The sequence below is a fragment of the Urocampus carinirostris genome, chromosome 8 (assembly GCF_059441175.1).
Source record: "Urocampus carinirostris isolate Australia breed hairy pipefish chromosome 8, RoL_Ucar_1.0, whole genome shotgun sequence".
In the NCBI taxonomy this organism is placed as follows: Eukaryota; Metazoa; Chordata; class Actinopteri; order Syngnathiformes; family Syngnathidae; genus Urocampus; species Urocampus carinirostris.
The window spans coordinates 14,639,821-14,659,438 of record NC_142356.1 but is presented as its reverse complement, the minus strand read 5'-3'; the positions used below and the strand labels follow the sequence as shown (position 1 = coordinate 14,659,438).

The following is a 19,618-nucleotide window of genomic DNA, read 5'->3' as shown; positions in this document are numbered from 1 at the left end:
TAATAGAAGATCTAAAGAAGGCGGGAGTACTAATAGAATGTGCTGAGTCGCCCGTAAACACACCGATATTTCCTGTAAATGAGGCACCCCCATCAACATGATGGACAATTGTTCAGGATTTGATAGCAGTAAATAATACAGTGATCCAAAGGTCCCTGTTTGGTGGATCCACACACGCTATTGAACTCACTGAACCCAAAGGCAAAATATTTCACAGTGGTAGATATAAGCAACGCATTTTTCTCAGTACCAGTGCATAAAGACAGTCAATTCTGGTTTGCATTTACGTTTAAAGGGAAAATATATACCTACACCAGATTACCTCAAGGGTATTGTGAAAGTCCAAGAATTTACTCTCAAGTAAGTTTCGAGCCTCTAATGAAGAGCGAACTATTACCTTATGTAGATGATATATTAGTAGAACCAGGGAAAGAAAAAGAATATTGCATACTAAAGAGCAGGAAATCTGAGTCATTTCAAATAATCAAAATTTTGAAATGAGTTTGAAAATAACGACTTATTAACACAGAAAAAGAAATCGTGAGATTGGAAATTAAATTTTCTGTTTTAATCTCTAAATGAGATGTGCTTTGTTTTTAAAAGAAAAAAAAAAAAATACACACAGTATTAAGTATTAATTCAGATAAGGTCATGTTTATTTGTATAGCTCTTAATCTCTAAGGATATTAAGGGGCTGCAAAGAGAAAATACTATTGCAAACCGAAGATTATGATAATAATATAATATAATACAATGCGAGTTGATAAGGCAATTTATTAGTGACAAGTATATGTTGTTTTATATTGAATCAATGAGAAAAGATAGTTGATTATGATTGAAGAGAGAGGAAATGGCAATTAAAAAAGATTTGACGTTGAGTTCCATTTGGCATTTTTGAGATTTTTGATGTTTAGATAGTGTGATGGTTTGGAATTTTGATGAGTTTAGCGCCAAGAACAAGATCCCCTAGGAGGACAACTGATAAAAAGTCCTTCAAGAGAAGGTGAAATAAGCCACGCTTAATTTTTAAGTATAAGCATGTTACAATTAACAAATGATTAATAAATACGTAACAAATGCTGACTTATAGTTAAAAAGAAACAATTTCTATGGAAGGAGTGTTTTCAGAAGATAACGAGAAACTGATTGAGCTTGAGTAGGTAGGATCATAGGAATTTAAAAATAGCAGATTAATTATCTTGAGACAGATCATGAGAATTTAAAAATATATCTGCATGGATAAAAAATAATGTTTACATGGTCATTTAACTTAAAGAAGAAAGGAAACAAAACGTGAACAAAAGAAAAAAAGGCTAAAATAACAGAGAAAGTATTGTTTCATAGGAAAGACAGATGAAACAGGAAAAAGGAGGACAGGCTATGCTGTAGTAACACATGATAAAGTATTAAAGGCAGAAGCATTAACTCAACATTGTTCAGCTCAAGCTGCAGAATTAGTTCAGAATCCTGCAAACTTATGAAAGATAAGATAGGAACAATATACACAGATAGCCAGTATGCCTATGCAACAACTCACACGTTTGCACAACACTGGAAAAATAGAGGTATGATAACATCAACAGGAAAACCAGTGACACATGCAAAACTGCTAACAGAACTATTACAAGCAGTGCAGCTGCCAAAACAGTTAGCTATATGTAAATGTGTGGCCCACACACCAGAAACAAACCCAGTTTCAAAGGGCAATGCATTTGCAGATAAAATAGCAAAACAAGCTGCACAACGAGAAATAACAGTTCTAAGTCTAACAGAAAATGCCTTAAAAAAACAAAATACTACAAGAAATGCAACAACAATCGCCTAAACCAGAGCAAGAACTCTGGAAAAGAAAAGGAGCACACCTAAAAGATGGAATCTGTAAATGACAAGAAGATAAACCAATCCTACCAAAAAATCTATACAAATGGGCAGAAATATTGAGACAAGGGAATACATGTCTCAACAGGAGGGATAGTAGGATTGATAAACCAGATATTGATAACCTATGGTTTTAACTCCTATTAAAATAATAATAATAATAATAATAAAATAAAAAATTGTTGAACATGTTTGATATGTGCAAAGCACAATGCTCAGGGTAATCTAAGACCAAAGAGAGGACAGTTTCCAAAGATAGAGAACTGTAATTAATCACCTTTTATGGACTTTATAGAACTTAACAATAGTGAAGGGAAAAAGTTATGTTTATTGATAATAGGTTCATTCTCAAAATCGATAGAGCTTTTTCCTACAAAACACCCAGATGCGCTAACAGTAGCTAAAGCATTATGCCAAGACATAATTCCATGTTATGGGATTCCAGAAAAGATCTATAGTGATAATGGTTCACATTTTGTAAATCAAAAAAATTAACTAAAATAGGCATTTCATATAGACCTAAAAGATCACTGTGCTTATCACCCATAAAGTGCAGGGTTAGTGGAAATAAAAGAATGGAACTATAAAAAAACAGACTTAGGAAGTGTATGGAAGAAACCAAAAGACCATGGACTAAATGTCTAGAATTAGTAAAACTGTATATTAACATCATCAGTACAAATGTGCTAACACGATATGAAGTAATATTTGGTGAATTACCATTATTTAAAAATATGTGGGAAACTGATGATGAAAGTACTCTGGTTGATTACATGAGAAAAATGTTGCAGCACCAGAAGCAACTGGCGGATCGTAATGATAACGATGATACACTTTTTATGTCTCCATAGGAAAGCCAATTAGTTGAACCAGGTGATTGGGTCCTGATAAAAAGCAGTAAAGATTGCAGAAAAACACATGAGCTCATTTGACACACTGTAAGAAAGTAATTAAGCATGAGTAAAACAACTGTTTCGATGTTTCTATTTTAGCATACACTTTGATTGTTCTTAGGCGTCATTGTAATAGCACTGTGGTACCTACTGGAGAGCTGTTATTCCTCAACAAAACTTTCAGAGGAAGTCTGGCTACAAAGGGGACTGCAATTATAGTTTGCAGTCGTCTCAAACCAGTGAAGATTGTCCACAACTCTGGAAGTGTTAGGAGGAATTGCAGATCTGCAGGTAGAATGCTAACAGGTAGAATGGTAGCGGTAGGCGAATTGATAGTAGCAATTATAGCAACGTTTTTATTGTTATTTGAAGAAAACCTTAATGTGCAAAAGAGAAGAAGAAAAAGTAAAAGAACTCTCAGGAAGACAACTGGGATGGCGTTCCCCAGGTTTCTCCAAGAACCCCACGGGCGCTGAGATGCTTTTGCACCCGGCAGTGGTGAAGCCATATTTGACACTCCTTGCTGAGAGCTCCAACCCTGCAACTCTGGAGGGCGCTGCAGGGTCACTTCAAAACCTCTCACTGGAAGTTTGCGGCATACAACCGTGCTGCAGTGTGGTAGGAAAAAGAACTTTCCATCCTGGTGGAGCTGCTGCGAATGGACAACGATTAATGTGTCCCAGCCGTTGCAAGCACGCATGCACCGAAAAAGGCGAATGCTGCCACCGCCAATGTCTGGGCAGCTGCACGCACGCAAACAGCGACACGGCATGCGCCGCCTGCCTGCATTATTACCACGAAGGCCGCTGCGTGCCCGACTGCCCGCCCGGCACTTTCAAGTTCGAGGGCTGGCGCTGCATCACCATGGACCTTTGCTCACAAGTTCACCTGCCCAGCGACGTTCACTTCGTCATCCACGAGGGCGAGTGCATGCCCGACTGCCCCTCCGGGTCCGCACCAACGAGAGTAATCGGATGCTGTGCAGCGCCTGCAACAGCCTATGCGACAAAATCTGCTCCACCTCCGTCATCGACTCGGTGAACGCCGCTCAGTCCCTCAAGGACTGCACCGTCATCGCCGGCAATCTGGACATCAACATCCAGCACCTTCACAACCTCTGGGACTGGACTCAGCACAACCTAACCATCCGTGCGGGACGCCTCTTCTTCCGCCTCAATACCAAACTCTGCATGTCTGAGATCCACACCATGTGGGAGAAAACCAGCGTCACGGAAAAGCCCCAGGAAGGCGACTTTCGCAATAACGGCGAAAGAGCCAGTTGTGTGAGCCACGTCCTCAGGATTTTGTCCAACAGCACGTCCAGCTATGCCATCCGCCTGATGTGGGAGCGCTACCATCCACGGGATTACAAAGGCCTTATCAGCTTTATGGTCTACTACAAGGAGGCCCCTTCTCAAGAACATCACCGAATTCGACGGCCAGGACGGCTGCGGTTCCAACAGCTGGCACATGGTGGACGTGGATCTTCCGAAGGATAATAATACGGACCCCAAAGTCGCCATTCACCACCTCAAACCCTGGACCCAGTATGCCATTTTTGTCAAGGCCATTACCCTGCGGGTGGAGGACAAGCACATTCCTGGTGCAAAGAGTGACATTATTTGAATTCAAACTCGTCTGTCATTGCCGACCGTGCCCAAAGAACCCCGTGCCTACGCAAATTCATCCACGAAGCTGCTGGTCAAATGGTCGCCGCCTTTTTTTTCCCAACGGCAACCTAACTTACTACCTCGTCAGATGGCAGCGGCAGCCAGAAGACCGAGAGCTATACCTGCACAATTACAACTCCAAAGAGCTGAAGATCCCGATCCGGATCCCTGCCACGGGATTTAGCGACATGGAGGAGATCAGCAAGCCCACCAAGTCGGAATTGTCCGGGGCCAAGAAGGGTCCTTGCTGCGTTTGCCCAAAGACCCCAGAGGAGAAGGACCGGGAGAAGGATGACCGCGTCTTTCTCAAGCTCTTTGAGAACTTCCTCCACAACGCCATTTTTTTTGCAAAGACCTCAAGATCGTCGTCGCCGGGACCTTTTTGGCCTGGCAAATGCCACTTCCTTACATTTTCCAGATCTTTTTTCAGAAGTTTTTGACTACGGTGAATCAGACGACAAAGTTTAACCTCTAAGTGTAACATGAGTACTATAACATGATTCTGTAACTGAAAATCGAGAGAAGAAGTTATTGGATGACAAAGAGAAATAGTGCAAAGTGAATAAACAGGAGGGAAATGATGGATTTAAACTCTAAAGATGTTATTCTACTATTGCACAAGCTTCTTTGCATACAATGCGCCTTTCTTGCTTGTGTTTGAAGAAGGAGGAAACAGGATAAACACCTTATTTGCGGCCAGATAAGGGACCTCTCTGACCGCAGGCACACCTAGTTTTTGTTTGCTATAGATAACATGTTATCGTATAAACAGGTCTCAACTGTTTGTTTTGTTACTCCCCTTCCCTTAGCAGAGGAGACCTTATGTAAATTAGGGCCTTCCGAACACAATAAATAGACAAGGAGCATAAGAATATTTCAGAGTATCCAGCAGACTGCCTTAGGGTAGACTATGGATATTTCTCCTTGCAAGTAAGTTATACTCACGATTCTTTGTGTCTTTTTTTATATAGGTTTTGTACATCTGTTGGGTTAAACCTGACACATAGATCACTTCAGACCTGTCAACTTATGTTTTCCCCGAATCTTACATGTTTTTTGATGATTTAAAATTGCGTGTGCCGTGTTAAAATTTCTATACGGGAAAAACATTTCAGAAAAAGACCGATCTCGTCTTGTCCATTTCGTCTCTAGTCTGCAGTGTCTCGTTCACTGTTAGCAGACGGCAATGTCATCGTTTATTACTAATATTGTCGCGGTATTCTGCACAATATGTCTTGTTGTGAGTAAGTATGTGTCGGGTTGTGCTTGTAAGCGTTATTATCGCTCAATAGGGGAATTGCGATCATTAATACGGGGAGCCATTGGCTGAGGTTGACAGGTCTGAGATTAAGAGACTGTTGATAATACGTAAGCAGTTACTGTACACTTAAAATTAAAATGACCGTAACTTCAAATGAATATACACACATACTTAAATTACAGCATAATTATGTTGGGCCTTTAGTAGGTTTCACCCGTACTCTGGAACAAGATACTGGTAGCCTACGTGAATGCTGGTGACCTGGATTTTCCATTGTATCCCAAGCAAGGTTTTTCTTCAAAAATAAAACTCAAAAATTGTAAATCTCATGTTAAGAAGTCAGATTGAAATTCTTTAAAATGCTTGAATTCTACGGTGTGTTTTCAAGGCTTGAAAAGTGCTTGAATTTTGAATGAAGTGCTTGTAAATGCTCAAAATTCTTGCCGTGTTTATCCACTAGTCCGCTTAAAAAAGACGCAGACACTGCTCTGGTGGCTTTGCTTCGCCGTTACATTTCTTCTTCCCTGGTTTTTAACGGCAGCTGGCATTCATTTTTATCGCATTGTCAGAGAAAGCGTCATCGCCTCGGCGGGTTGCGCATTAGAGGACAGGCGCATGCTACACCTAAACAGGGCACTACAAAATGTATATTATTGCAAGTATTACATATCAATGATGGACATTTTCGTTATGGACTTTGCAAAAAATTAAGGTAGTGTTCCTTAGTCATTAATCGTAATGGGAAGAACTTCCTGCAACTAAAAATCTGGGCTACATATTACTCATTTTTACCCTTGTGGCGTCAAAGTAGCAGACCACTGACGTGTGGGGGAGCTATAAATTGGCTAACGATAGAAGAAAATTCAGGCAAAGACTTTTTTAGTTTTTAAACAGCTGCAGCGGGAGGGGAGTGGGGGAGGAGCGGACACTTTACTCGCTCTCGGCTCACCGGTCACAATCACTCTGGGTCACCCCCCCCTCTGCCTTTGTGTTTTATTGAAATCACAACACATGGAAAAGTACTGGTATGTTGGGACAAAAGACAAAAGACCACCCCAAATGAAAAGTACCAACACCTTTACACAAAAACAGGAAGACTATGATACAGCCAAAAGGAACATCAACTGATTAGAAATACACACCTTGAGCAAATACGTTTCAGCCTACTTTACAACCCAACACCTACATGGGGATAGATTTCATCAAAGTATATTGTTCAGATCCACAACTTTACCCAAGATCTAATAATCATATGTCTTAATGAATGCACATGCAAAAATAAAAATCTTACGCGTGGCTCTGCAAAACAAAAGATTCACATCGGATTTCTTCTTTTAATGGTACTGGAGATATTGGAAAATTGGATTTAAAAGTCGTTAAAAAGTGCTTGAATTTGGCCGTAAAAAAATTGTAGAAACTCTGAACGCTGCTCGTGTAGAGAGGTACCACTTTAAGATTTTATGATATTTATGAGTTTCTACTGTCATTTGCAGCTAAATACAACAAACCCAGCATCCAAACCATTCCCACAGACGTCAAACCCGATTCAAAAGTCACCCTGACGTGCCACACGGAAGGCGGCTACCCCAAAGGCCGACTGGGCTGGTTCGTCGGAACCAAGCAACTCGATATAGATTCTAAAACCGAGGAGCTGGGTAACAAGCTGTTCCGTCTGTCCAGCGAGTTGAATCTGTCCCTCGGAAGGGAACCCTCCCAGTACACTTGTGTGGCGTTCAATGCCACCGGCGGCAAAGACGGCGAGACCAGTTTGACGTTGCTCGACACAGCCCAGGTTGCAGGTAAGACCATTTTGGTTGAAAGGAGAAGCAGGTTGCATATTTGATCCACTCACTGCAAAAAGACTTGTTGCAAAATACCTAATAAATTCCCGACTACACTATACTAACTGTACAGGTACAGGTGCAGGTTAATTTTTGTGACATTTTAATTACTACGGCTTCAAATACTTTGGCCTTATTCTTTTGTTTTCATTGCGGCACAGATGAAAACGGCAAGCTGCTCTTTTCCACAACGCATGCGCTCTAAATACAAGATGTCTAGAAAGATGTATGACATGTCAGGACCAGAACGGAAACAGGACCTAATTGTGTTACGTTTTTCACTAGTTTTTTTAAAGGAAAGAGGAAGGGCTGCGCCCACGATCCGTTCCTCGCTAGGCGCGGGAAGCAAGTCGCTCTCAAACTCGGATTGTGATATAGCCGGGACAGGAGAGCAAAAACGTGGTCGGGGTCAGAAACAGGTCATAAGCCGGGACGGGAGAACAGACGTGGTCGGGATCAAAAACGGGTCGTAAGTCAGGACGGGAGAGCAGACGTAGTCAGGATCGAAAAACTGGTCGTAGCCTGAGACAGACGGGAGCAAAAACAGGACAGGTGGGAGTCAGGGTTGAAAAAGGCTTGCCTAGTATACACTAGGGTTCGCAGACGGACTGACAAAAGGGGATAGACAGAACTGGGTACAAATACTGATCGGGAGCCAATCAGAGTCTGAGGCAGTTGGCTCCAAAGGAGCAGGCACAAGTGATTCACAACGGTAATCATGACATGACACCCTTTTTAGAAGACAAATTATTTTACATTTCAACATTATTCATATAATACTTGGCTAATTGGAAAGTTTAACAGTACTTAATTGAATAATTACAGCCAGGGTTCCCACGGATCCTTGAAAAGTCTTAAAAGGCATTAATTTAATTTTTCTAAAAATAAGGCCTTAATTGTCTTAAATTCAAACTTTGAAAGCCTTAAAAATGTGAACAGATTTGTAATTGTTTGAACTAAAAAGATGAAGTAACATTTAGGGCTACAACAACAAATCGACAAAATCGATTAAAATCGATAATCAAAAGCGGTGGCAACTAACTAGATCATCGATTAGTTGTACCACGGGATGTATTTGCCACCAAGAATGTTAAATCAATGCAAATTACAGTGCACACCATTTCGTTGTGATGCTGGGAATTATAGCACCACTTTGTTGTGGTAGAGGGCACCAAAACATTTTTTATAAGAAAAGCTTTGTTGAATTTTTTATATACTACATTTTGAACATTGGATCATTTACAAACAATATTGATATGAAAGTTTCAACTTTGCAGTGATTGACTGTTTCATCAAGGGATCAGACAGAAATACAGAGAAAACAATCAGAAAATAAGTATAAATTAAATAAAGTAAAAAGAAATATAATAATACAGACGCTGCCCAACTTACAAACGTTCGTAAGTTGAATTTGTTCGTAAGTTGCTTCAGTGCTATATTTTGTATGTTTAAGACTTGTATAAGTAACCTGTATTGTTTTGTACTAAAACAATAAACATTTCATAAAGTAACATGCTCTATAAAGATAAATAAAGTTGAGTTTAACTTACTTTTGGAAGGTGGGCTTCAAGAGGTCCTTCTCCGTGGTAGAAAGTGGATGAAAAAAAAGCGATCCAACCATTTTCTCAACCGCATCAAGCTTTCTTATTCCACTTTCATTTCAAAAGAAACGGCTCGCCTCTTCTTCACTTAATGGATGCATGAGATATTAAACAATAAAACGTTAACATTCTTAGCGCGCTAGATACAGTACACATAGTACTGTATTTTTCCACACAAACTCGGGAGTAGAAGCCAGATTTCTTCTTCGGGGTGGATGCTGGGTGACCTCTTACAGCGCCACATGGCAGTAGTGGCAGAAAGAAGCACTACAGTACTGTCCTGTACTCGGAAAAAGGTGCACACAGTACAAAATCTAACTTACAGCAATGTCTGTATATTTTTTGACATCCCGAAAAAATGTCCGTGCACGTTGTATTGTATGCAAGAAATATTTGAGTTTTTTTTTTGTCAACATGGTCTCCAATTGGATTTATAAAGGCATCAAAGAAAGTCTTAAAAAGTCTTGAATTTAACTTGCCCTAAGCTACAGGAACCCTTTACAACATACTCACGGTATTCCAATGTTTTCAACCACAAATCAAGGTTTTAATTTATACATCCGAATTGAACAGCAGTGGAAGTTATCTCTCAAAAATGCCGTCAGGTCGCTGGAGTGTCCTTTAATCATCGAGGAACGACAACAAGCTAACGCAGTTTGGTTAATTACAGCGGCAACCACCCATGACAACACAAAAAGTCTATGTTATAATCTGGCACTGTTCTCCACAGTATGGTTGTCCTGGCACGGACCTGTAGAAATATAGAGCTTACGTTTTGCGCCACGCAGCCCTTATTCGCATTTTTATTTATTTATTCATTCCAAAAGTGGGAGCAGCCAAAACTAGGTGTGTTTCCAGAAGAGCAAGAGATTCTTGATTTTATTTCCTCAGAAAAAAGAAATTGTGAAGTTCTGATAGACAAGTTTGAACTAGTTTTGTCAGAACCAGGGACTTTTTGCGGTACATTGGAAAACAAAGCAAAATGAAACAAAAACCTATCATGGTATTTGTTTTTATGTTTTCATCACAGTTTTATCACATTTTGATCGAATCAAAAAGACTTACAAGTTCATCATGTATTTCAATGTTAAAAAGATCTTGAGAATAAGATTAGTTCTTAAACAAAATGATCAGAACTGGGCAGCTTGTTTTGATTTTTGCTTCTTTGGTTTTGCTTTATCGCCTCGGTGCATCGTAACATTTCCTCACAGATTATTTCTTCGCACATAACTTCTTTAAAGTTATTTTGGTCCAGGTTTGATAGGATCTGTTTTCTCCTGCAACTAGACACAGTTTTCCTTTGAAATTTTAATTATTTGATTTATTTGTGTTTTAACCAATCAATTAAAAAATGGCAGATTTTATATTCATTTCTGGAAATGATCATATTTTACAGGGCACTCTCCTTAGCTTTAATCCAACCCTAATATACTTTTTCACGATATTGTAATATTTTGTGATGGGATATTTGGATTTTTGCTAGAAATAGCAATATTTAAATAAATAAAAACCTTAATATTTCTGTTGATTTGTAATCATTTGCGAATAAATGGCATTATTTATTAGATTGCTCAAAATAAAGAACTTTATCACAATATTGTAATTTTGTGTGACGGTCCTGTATAAACGAAGAAAAAAAAAATCAAATTAAAAAGTTTTTATATGGTCTGTTTAAATTTAAAAAAACAATAATTTGGATTGTTTTAAAGAACAAGAATGTCTCAGTTTCAGCAAGTGTTTTCTAATTATACTGCAGAAAAACTGATTCTTATGCCATTTTATTCATTTTAAAGATGTATTTTCCTGGTTTTAAGATATTGGCTTTGTTCTTTTCTTTTTAAACAATATATTGAAATAAAACAATATTTTTATACCAAGATGACAACAAAAAAAACTTCAACTGAGTAAAACAATCTACTGTTTTCTAGATGAAACAATTTAGTTTTTTTTTAGGTATCCATGTCTTGAAAAGCAAGTTCAGTCGAATATATTGAATGAAAAAAAGCTTACAGTGGTTATTTGTGTATAACATCCACCGATGTAATTTAATTTTTCATTAAAAAGCGGGAAGGTTTTATTCTTCTTCTCAATTTCTCAACTCAAACTCAGCATCATAAGTGACAACCACTGTTGAATACATATGGCCATAATTCCAACATTTGTCTCTGGTACCATGACTAAAAATAGTGTGATAATGACATAAAGTCCAATACCTTTTAGAATATAATCCATACTACAGATGCTCCCCCTACCTATGAACATTTGACTTGGTAGAAAATGGTAGATACTTACATTTTTTTTCGGAATGTCAAAAAATATCTGGACATTGCTGTAAGTTAGAATTTGTATTGTGTGCACCTTTTTCCGAGTACAGGACAGTACTGTAGCTCTTCTTTCTGCCGCTTCCGGCGTGTGGCGCTGTGGGAGCTCACCCAGCATCCACCCGAAGAAGAAATCCGCTTCCTCTTCCTAGTCTGTGTGTAAACATACTGTACTTTGACATCTTAATTGTTTAATATCTTGTGCATCCATTCAATATGGTTGGTGTAAAGTGTAAAGAAGAGGCGAGCCTTTTCTTTTGAAATGAAAGTGGAATAAGAAAGCTTGATGCGGTCGAGAAAGTGGTTGGATCACTTTTTTTCGCCCACTTTTTACCACGGAGGAGGAAGTCGCCAAACTATTGAAGCCCATCTTCCAAACATTAGTTAAACTTAACTTTATTTATCTTCATAGAGCATATTATTTTGTGACATGTTTGTTTTTTAGTACAAACAATACAGGTTACTTATACAAGCCTTAAACATAAATTCCATACAAAATATAGCACTGAAGCAACTTACGAACAAATTCAACTTACGAACGTTCGTTAGTAGGGCAGCGTCTGTACTGGTGTTCTAGTGATAACGATTTGATGCTCTCACTGCCATGACCCGGGTTCTATTCTTGTTGCATTCAATGTTTTGCAATCGAAAAACCTCGTGTATAATGCTCACTTTTGGTTATACACCAATACATGCTGTATTTTTCCCTGAATATAGTGACTTCTGTGAATAAAGTGCCCTCTCCAACGTCTGGTTTAAGAACAGGGGATAGTGTAATTGTAACCTGTGCAGTCTTTAGAGACATTTTGTGATTAGGGCTGTACAAATAAATGTGACTTTAAAAAAAAATGTTTTTAATGTTTAACTAACCAAACCCAAAAAGAAAGTAAAAATATTATTGGGTGTGCAAAAGGAATGTTCCCGCCGGTTTTATCTGCGATGTTGTTTACCTTTCTAGGACAAGAATCAAAAGCGAACGGCTCGGACATGGCCATCAGAGTAGCAGCACCGGCGGTGGTCATCGGATCACTGATCGTTGGACTGCTCTTGTATCTTGTTCTAAAGAAGAAACGCTCTAGAAGTTAGTACAGTACTGTTTACTACTTTGTGCTGTTTCATCTCTTATGAGGGAGACGTTCTAGAACAGGGGTCAAGCTGAGAAGTTCTTTTTGTTACTAATTAGCGCAAAGGGCACACAGTTTGATAAGCATTTACAACATTTTTTGGACCACTTCTTAAACATGTAGTAGTCATTGATACCACATACTAATAGCATTAGTAGTTAAAATCCTTTATGTTTACAAAAATGACTATTTTTTTTTCTTAATACAGTTGATTTTTTTCTCAATGCATTCATTTAAAATCTATTTACCATTCCTTACTTTTAGGATTCCTGGTTGTTAAATAGTTAATATAATGTCTATCTAATTTGTACGACAGTTTACATTTCAAAGAAATCACACAGTGCTATTGTTAATGACTTTCATTGAGAGTACCAATACCTTAAAAAAGTCTGGTATCAGCACCAATGCCTGATATCGGATCCCATCCATCCACATAAAAATTCCATAAATGCATACTTGGCGATTTAAATGTGTTTGACTACATAGTAATACCAATGTGATGTTAATTCATAGTTTATGGAGAAAGTCACATGACCAAAATGTAGGATAGCAGGTTAACTCGTGCTGTAATCACAGGCAGTTTTCCTCCTCATTTCATTCCATACTAGTTCAAGCATGCTTTTAGCTTCAAATATTTTTTGCCAGAGTGGAAATTGCCAGTGAAATTGCAACCGCCCAGAATAACTTCAGTTAAGTATTGGCAGGGTTAAGTAGAGGTTATTGTGAAGGTTGTCCCAATACTAAATTTTAACTTCCCAAACGACGAAAATATTGAAGCCTGGAGCGGTGCCGATACCAATAACACAATTTATACAATACGATGAAGGCATTGTTTGAATTTGGACACTCGTGGTTCCTGTATTCCATTCGAATCCTAACATTTCCCTTTTGAGGGGATTTAGTAATTTCAAGTTTGAACCAGTGAGAACCATCAGGAAAAGTATGTGTGTGTCAGTACGTGGAGTCAAAAAAATTAAGATGATCTCAAACAATGTCCAAATATTCACTTGTTTAAATCCAAATACAAAAAACATTATTGTCAAAGTACAGAGGGGATTAAAATTTGGTCTGAATGGGATCTAGAGAACAGAACCATTGTATAGCAAAGTAATGGTTTAAGATAATAATCAACGTCATTATTATATCTTAATTGTTATTGTTATCATTTGTGGCGGAATTATATTAGTGATAAGTAGCATTATAAAGTTATTAGATGGGTACTATGATGATGATTATTATAACTGTCATGTGGCTATTGATGTTATTATTGTTATCCACTATTACTGTATATGTTACTGAGCAGAAACCTTTACTCTAAATAGATGGGTCAAACTAACAATTAAGCTTTTTTGTATTGTTACAACCATTATCATGACTATTATTCAGGTGTTTGGTTATTACTATCTTTATTCTTATCACTACCAGCTCTGTTATTGTTATTATATTTCGGTCACCATTATATTATGCAAATTAAGTGCAATCTAGATCTATTTTATAGACTAAACAACGAGGTGAATAAATATACTGGTGAGGATGGTGAAAACTGAAAAAAAACTAAACAAACGGGGACACAATCACATAGAGATAACTTTTAATAAGAAGACAAAACAAACAATGACTAGACGGCTCACAGTTAGGGCAGACAAGTGGGAGCTTGATTACTGAAATACTACTGCATAAATACTACAGTAATACTTCAACAGAAATACTACAAACAAACTACCGCGCAAATACTACAAAAAAATACCACACAAATACAACTACAGGATATTACTACAGGTATATTCCAAATATAATGCAAAACTAAATATCACATTTTGCGTTTAAAAATAGGGACCGAATATATTAATTTGCTTGAATTCTAAAAAGGTTCTTTTTCAATTCAGTGACACAAATTTACTTAAGGACAAATACAAAAAGAAATACACTATATAGATGTCTGCATGTATATTTATTCATAAATGCATATGCAATACATTGGATTGGTCTACTGGTCCAGGCCCCTGGGCCAACTTTTGAACCCAAAGCGGCCCCTTGTTTGAGCTTTTTATTTTATTATTTTTTTTTTTTTAATGTTAGTTCTCAACAGCTTGTTTTTGTTTCATTCTAGGAGAACAGAATCCCCCAAATGGAATCGATCAAGAGCAAGGTATGTCTGTTAAAATGTGACTCTTTCGAAACACGTTTAGCTTATTTTCACTGGTTCCTTGCGTTCTTCTCTAAAGGTTGTCAACTGGAGCATCTCATGGTGAAACCTGAATGCTAGGATAGCAAAACATGCTAGGAGACGACTCGTTTGTCACATCCCATTCGACCTACCAACAGGAATTACGAGTCAAAAGTTTGGAGTGTTTTCAAAAGTTTGGGTTTTTATGATAACTTTTCCAGTAAATCACTGAATGATCGCAAGCTATTGTAAATTAAATACACTGAGGTTCGTAGACGGACTTACAAAAGGGGACGGATAGGAGTGGGTTTAAATAGGGACAGGGGGCCAAGGCAGTTGGCGCCAAAGGAGCAGGCACAGGTGATTCACATCGGTAATCATGACAGTAGAAGCAAGATAGTCGACAATTATGTCAGCTCCCTCTACGTGAGGCTCATGTTATGTAAAAGAAATTCAAATTTCTCAATCTACCTGTATTTGAAAAAAATTGCACAATCATGTTTTTTTCTTATTTGTTTTAAAGTCAGTATTTTCTTCTTTTTTATTAATAAAGATTTTTTTTTACCACTAGGAGGCGCTTACTAATAACAGATGTCCTTTAGAAGGACAAGTAATACAAGTGTCCCTTTAAAGGGACATATTTTTTGCACTATAAGGTGCACCGTAATGTAAGGCGCACTTCCCAAAAACATTTTTTTCTGAAATATTTTCCTCATACTGTATAAGGTGCACTAGACTATAAGGAACACGAAATTAAAACAGTAAGAGCCAGGAGGTTAATTGAAAAAAATAAATAATCATTTTTCAAAACTCTTCATCGTACTTAAACTTGTCAGAATCCACACAGACAGAGGACCCAGACGCGTAACGTTTTCACACATGCTTTATTTTACGGGAATGGGGCAGTCATGCGCGTGAACACAAACGCGAGGGATACGACGATCGCTGGGCGGAAGGAGTGAGACAAGTCAGACGAGATGGGATCGATACAGGACACACGGGTAGATACCTGAAGGGAATGACGGGATTAATACCGGACCGGATGAGACAAACGGGATCGATACCGGACACCGAAAACTGGAGCAAGATGCAGGACAGGACAAGACAGGCGGGATCGACTGACAAGAAGTGAATGAGAGCACTAAGTTTAAATAGGGCAACGAGCCGCAGCAAGCGCCAAACGGGCACGGCCAAGTGAGGGCAATTGGCAACCGTGACAAAAATGAATTATTTTGGGGGTTTTAGGAGCACCCTATAGTCCGGAAAGTACGGTAATACAAGTGTCCCTTTAAAGGGACAGAGTTTATTATTCAATGCCTCATAGTGGTGAAAAAACGATTTGAATACTAAGATAGAAATACATGAACTATTGTATAAACATGCATTTTATTAACTAGATCAAGAAATTAGCATTTCTTTTGCATAAAACGAGGCTCACCTAAAAGGAGGGATCGTCCACCATCTTAGTGCTACGGGCAACCGAAAAAACAGAAACCTCTTAAGTAGCTCGGCAAAAGAAAAATGTTGCGGTTTGGTCCCTTTGAGACTCCGTAGTTGGATTCTTCCTCGTAAATGTAGCACTCATTTTCGGTTACATGACACAATAGAGCAAAATTTTGTGGTCAAATACTACACAGTGTACCTTTAAGCCTTCTAAGTGAACTATTCACTTTAAAATAGGTTGCCTATGTACGTTCTGGTACACACAATTTAATTAATCCTCACTTTATCAATAACTTGGTTAGTTCAGAAAGCAAGGCAGCCTTTTCCCACACTATCAATTCCGTTTTTATTTTTGTTTTTAAACCTTACGTTCATTTTAGTGTAAGTCAACCCTGTAATGACTAAATATGTAGCACTTTTTGAAAAACAAGCTAATTAAAATACTACTGGTTTTCGGGTCAAGTATGTGACCCAGAGCATTGAAATGTTAGTGAATTTCGAAAGTCCTGATTTTATTTTTGAACTTTGTGTTCTGGTAGCACTCGTTAAGTGTTCAAGAGGTAAATCGGACATTTGTTGTGATTTCATGCTAAAGGATAATGTGAAAATGATTCATCTTTCCCAGGCCTTCGTGTGTTATCAAATCGTTTTATTAGCATTGGCCAAAGTACACACGACTGCTGGGGAAAATGGTTAACCGTTCACTACTTCCTGGTATTGTGTCAATGTTTATTTTTACATGATTTTAACTGAAATGAAAATATATTTTGCAAACGTTTCGCCATTTGTACAGTTCTTAAGCTTTTCTTCTTTTTATATGCACAATTTGATGCAATATTTGTAAATGATGGGAAATTTGTTTGGAATTTTCTGTATAAAGCATGTGTGTGATTAAAAATTTTGACCCCCACGAGGGTTGGGTGTATAACCCAAAATAGGAATTCTGATTCTTTTTTTGCAGTCATTATGGACAATTATGATTTGAATCATTTTTAAAGGAAGTCATTAACCAAACCCAAAAAACTTTCTCCGAAGGAAAGGTTTCATACGTGGACTTGAAATACTTTAAAATGCTTGACTTTTAATGTTGTATTTTCAAGGTTGGAAAAGTGCTTGAATTTTGGGGTGAAGTACTTTTGAATGCTTAAAAAAGTTCCCACGTTTCCCGGCAGTCTGACTTATTAGACAACGCATTAATGACGACAAATAAAACAAGTCTGCTTAAAAATGACGCTGACATGCCTTAGTTCACACGTAAGTTAAACTTTAGACAAAGTGACTTTCTTATCCACAGTTTGATGTCATTTAGTGCTGTCAGTAAGAAATAAAACAATAAAATTTTTTACAACATAAATTAAACTGAGACGGCAACAAACCCTAATAAATTGGGCACAGAAACTCTGTTTTATTTTCCACGCCCCATTCAGTGAACAATAGCTTCTGGTTGAATATTTAGTTTAGGATTTATCAAATTTCCTGGTTCTTTTTCCGACAGGCAGTATTCAATTATTTCAAACAACAGGACTATGGATGGATTTCTAATTTTAGTTGTGCTGGAGAAATTGGAAATTTGGCTTTGACAGTCCTTTAAAAAGTGCTTGAATTTGACTGTGAAAAAGGTGTCAAACACTGTTTAAAAACGGCTTTGTTTTAAATTCTTCTTTCTGAATTAAATTGTACACTTAATATAACTAGCTTGATGAAAACAATCTAAACAATTGAATTTCAAAAATTTAGAATATAATCATCATAACGTGTGAAATAAACAATGACGTTAAAAAGTGCCATCCTGACTGTGAAAGAACATTTGCCAGATTAAAAACCACTGTAAAATAATTATTTCAGGTTAATAGTATATTGTTAACATATCTTGTAAATAACTAAATTCTATATTTTGTCACATGCTGTCTACTTTAAATGGTTCAAATAAAACATAGATATTCCTGTCCTTTTATTAAATTGTACATTTTTTAATCCCCAAATAATCAAATCAATTCCCTTTTTCGCTAGCCGGAAATCAAACTAACAATTATGTTGGTAAGACTATTTTATACATTTTTTTCCTGCATCATGAAGGTCTGTCTCGGGAAACTAATCCATTTTAATATGGAACTGTCTCAAAATATTACAATAATTTGATCAGGGGGGTTTCTTTCAGCTGTAAAATGTGTCAGAATGTTACTATATTGTGATCAAATGATCTGCTTTCAATGGTAAAAAAAAAAATCGATTTTATTGCATTAAGAAAGGAACATATTTTACAATATTATAGTTTTCTGAGACAATCCTGTACATTATTCATGCTATTTGTTTTGCAATCTAAGAACAGTAATTCTGTGACAGCACTTCGTTTCCTCACAATAAACAAAATAATAAAACAGCTCAAGACTGCCACCTGTTGCACAAATTGTACAACACACAAAAGACGTGTTTAAAACAAATGGCAGACATCAGGGGCGTTAGCAGGGGTGGGCATTGCCTACCCATACACACGTTCTGCTCACCCAAATAAAGGTGGATGTAGTGGTGAGGGCAGTCTGAAAAAAAAGAAGAATAAAATAAAGAACCAAAGGAATAAAAGATAGCAAAGGCAAGAGAAAAAGTAAATCAAGTAAAAAGCTGTGGAAGAAAGAAAAGGATAAGATAGAAAGAGAAGCGGAAAAAAATAAGAAAAAGGGGGAAAATCAAGCAAAAAGCGAAGAATAAAAACAAAAGAAGAAAAAAATAAAACATAAAACGAAAAAAGAGAATAAATAAATAAATAAAATAAAGCAGGAAAATGAGAAAAATTACATGCGACCCTACTGAGGATAAGCGGTGTAGCTAATGAGATGAGATGAGAATAAGAAAAACTGGGCAGAAAAGAAACAAAAGATGAAAACAAGCAGGAAAAATAAAAAGAGGGAAAAAAAGGATTTAAAACGCTAGAAAAAAATAAATAAAAGAGAAAATGGAGAACAAAATAAAAAAAAAAAATAGGAAAAGTAAAAAAGCCAGGGGGGAATTAAGAAAAAGAAGAAAAAAGGAAAAAAAAATACATATTTTTCGAAAATCATTGTTCCCCTAAAATAAAAGAACATTTTTTTAAAATTATGACATAAACATAACTCATTTAACCCTTTTATACCACGCAACTTTAAACTAGAACCCCCCATGACACAACAAAAATGTGTATTAAAAATTGACTTTTCAGTGCAACAACAAATACAAAAATATACCATACTTTTAAAAAAAAGCGAATCATAAATCACAACCCTAAAAAACTTTGGAAACAGTGCTGTGCAAAAAAAAAAAAAAAAAAAAAAAAAAAAAATTAAAAGGGGGGTTATAATAGTTGAACACCCAATGCATTTGACATGCCTCTGAATCCCATGTCTGGCAACGGCCAGACAATAAAAAAAAATATTTCACAACTGTTT

General features: G+C 37.2%; 1 protein-coding gene and 1 pseudogene across 1 annotated transcript; both read left to right on the top strand.

Moving 5' to 3' along the window:
* Positions 1 to 2,985: 2,985 nt before the first annotated feature.
* On the top strand, positions 2,986 to 5,280 carry LOC148360786 (insulin-like growth factor 1 receptor pseudogene; annotated as a pseudogene).
* A 391-nt stretch (positions 5,281 to 5,671) lies between these two features.
* LOC148360785 (CD276 antigen-like) lies at positions 5,672 to 14,855 on the top strand. The gene is made up of 5 exons (XM_088342910.1): positions 5,672 to 5,681; positions 7,196 to 7,501; positions 12,424 to 12,546; positions 14,700 to 14,738; positions 14,815 to 14,855. Exons 1-5 carry the CDS (start codon positions 5,672 to 5,674, stop codon positions 14,853 to 14,855), a joined length of 519 nt encoding a protein of 172 aa, XP_088199036.1.
* Positions 14,856 to 19,618: the final 4,763 nt, after the last annotated feature.

Bases quoted from the DNA above. Each gene is read 5' to 3' on its own strand.
- LOC148360785 (XM_088342910.1), top strand. The intron at 7,502-12,423 runs GTAAGACCATTT...TTACCTTTCTAG, and splicing joins CGACACAGCCCAGGTTGCAG to GACAAGAATCAAAAGCGAAC. The intron at 14,739-14,814 runs GTATGTCTGTTA...TCTTCTCTAAAG, and splicing joins TGGAATCGATCAAGAGCAAG to GTTGTCAACTGGAGCATCTC.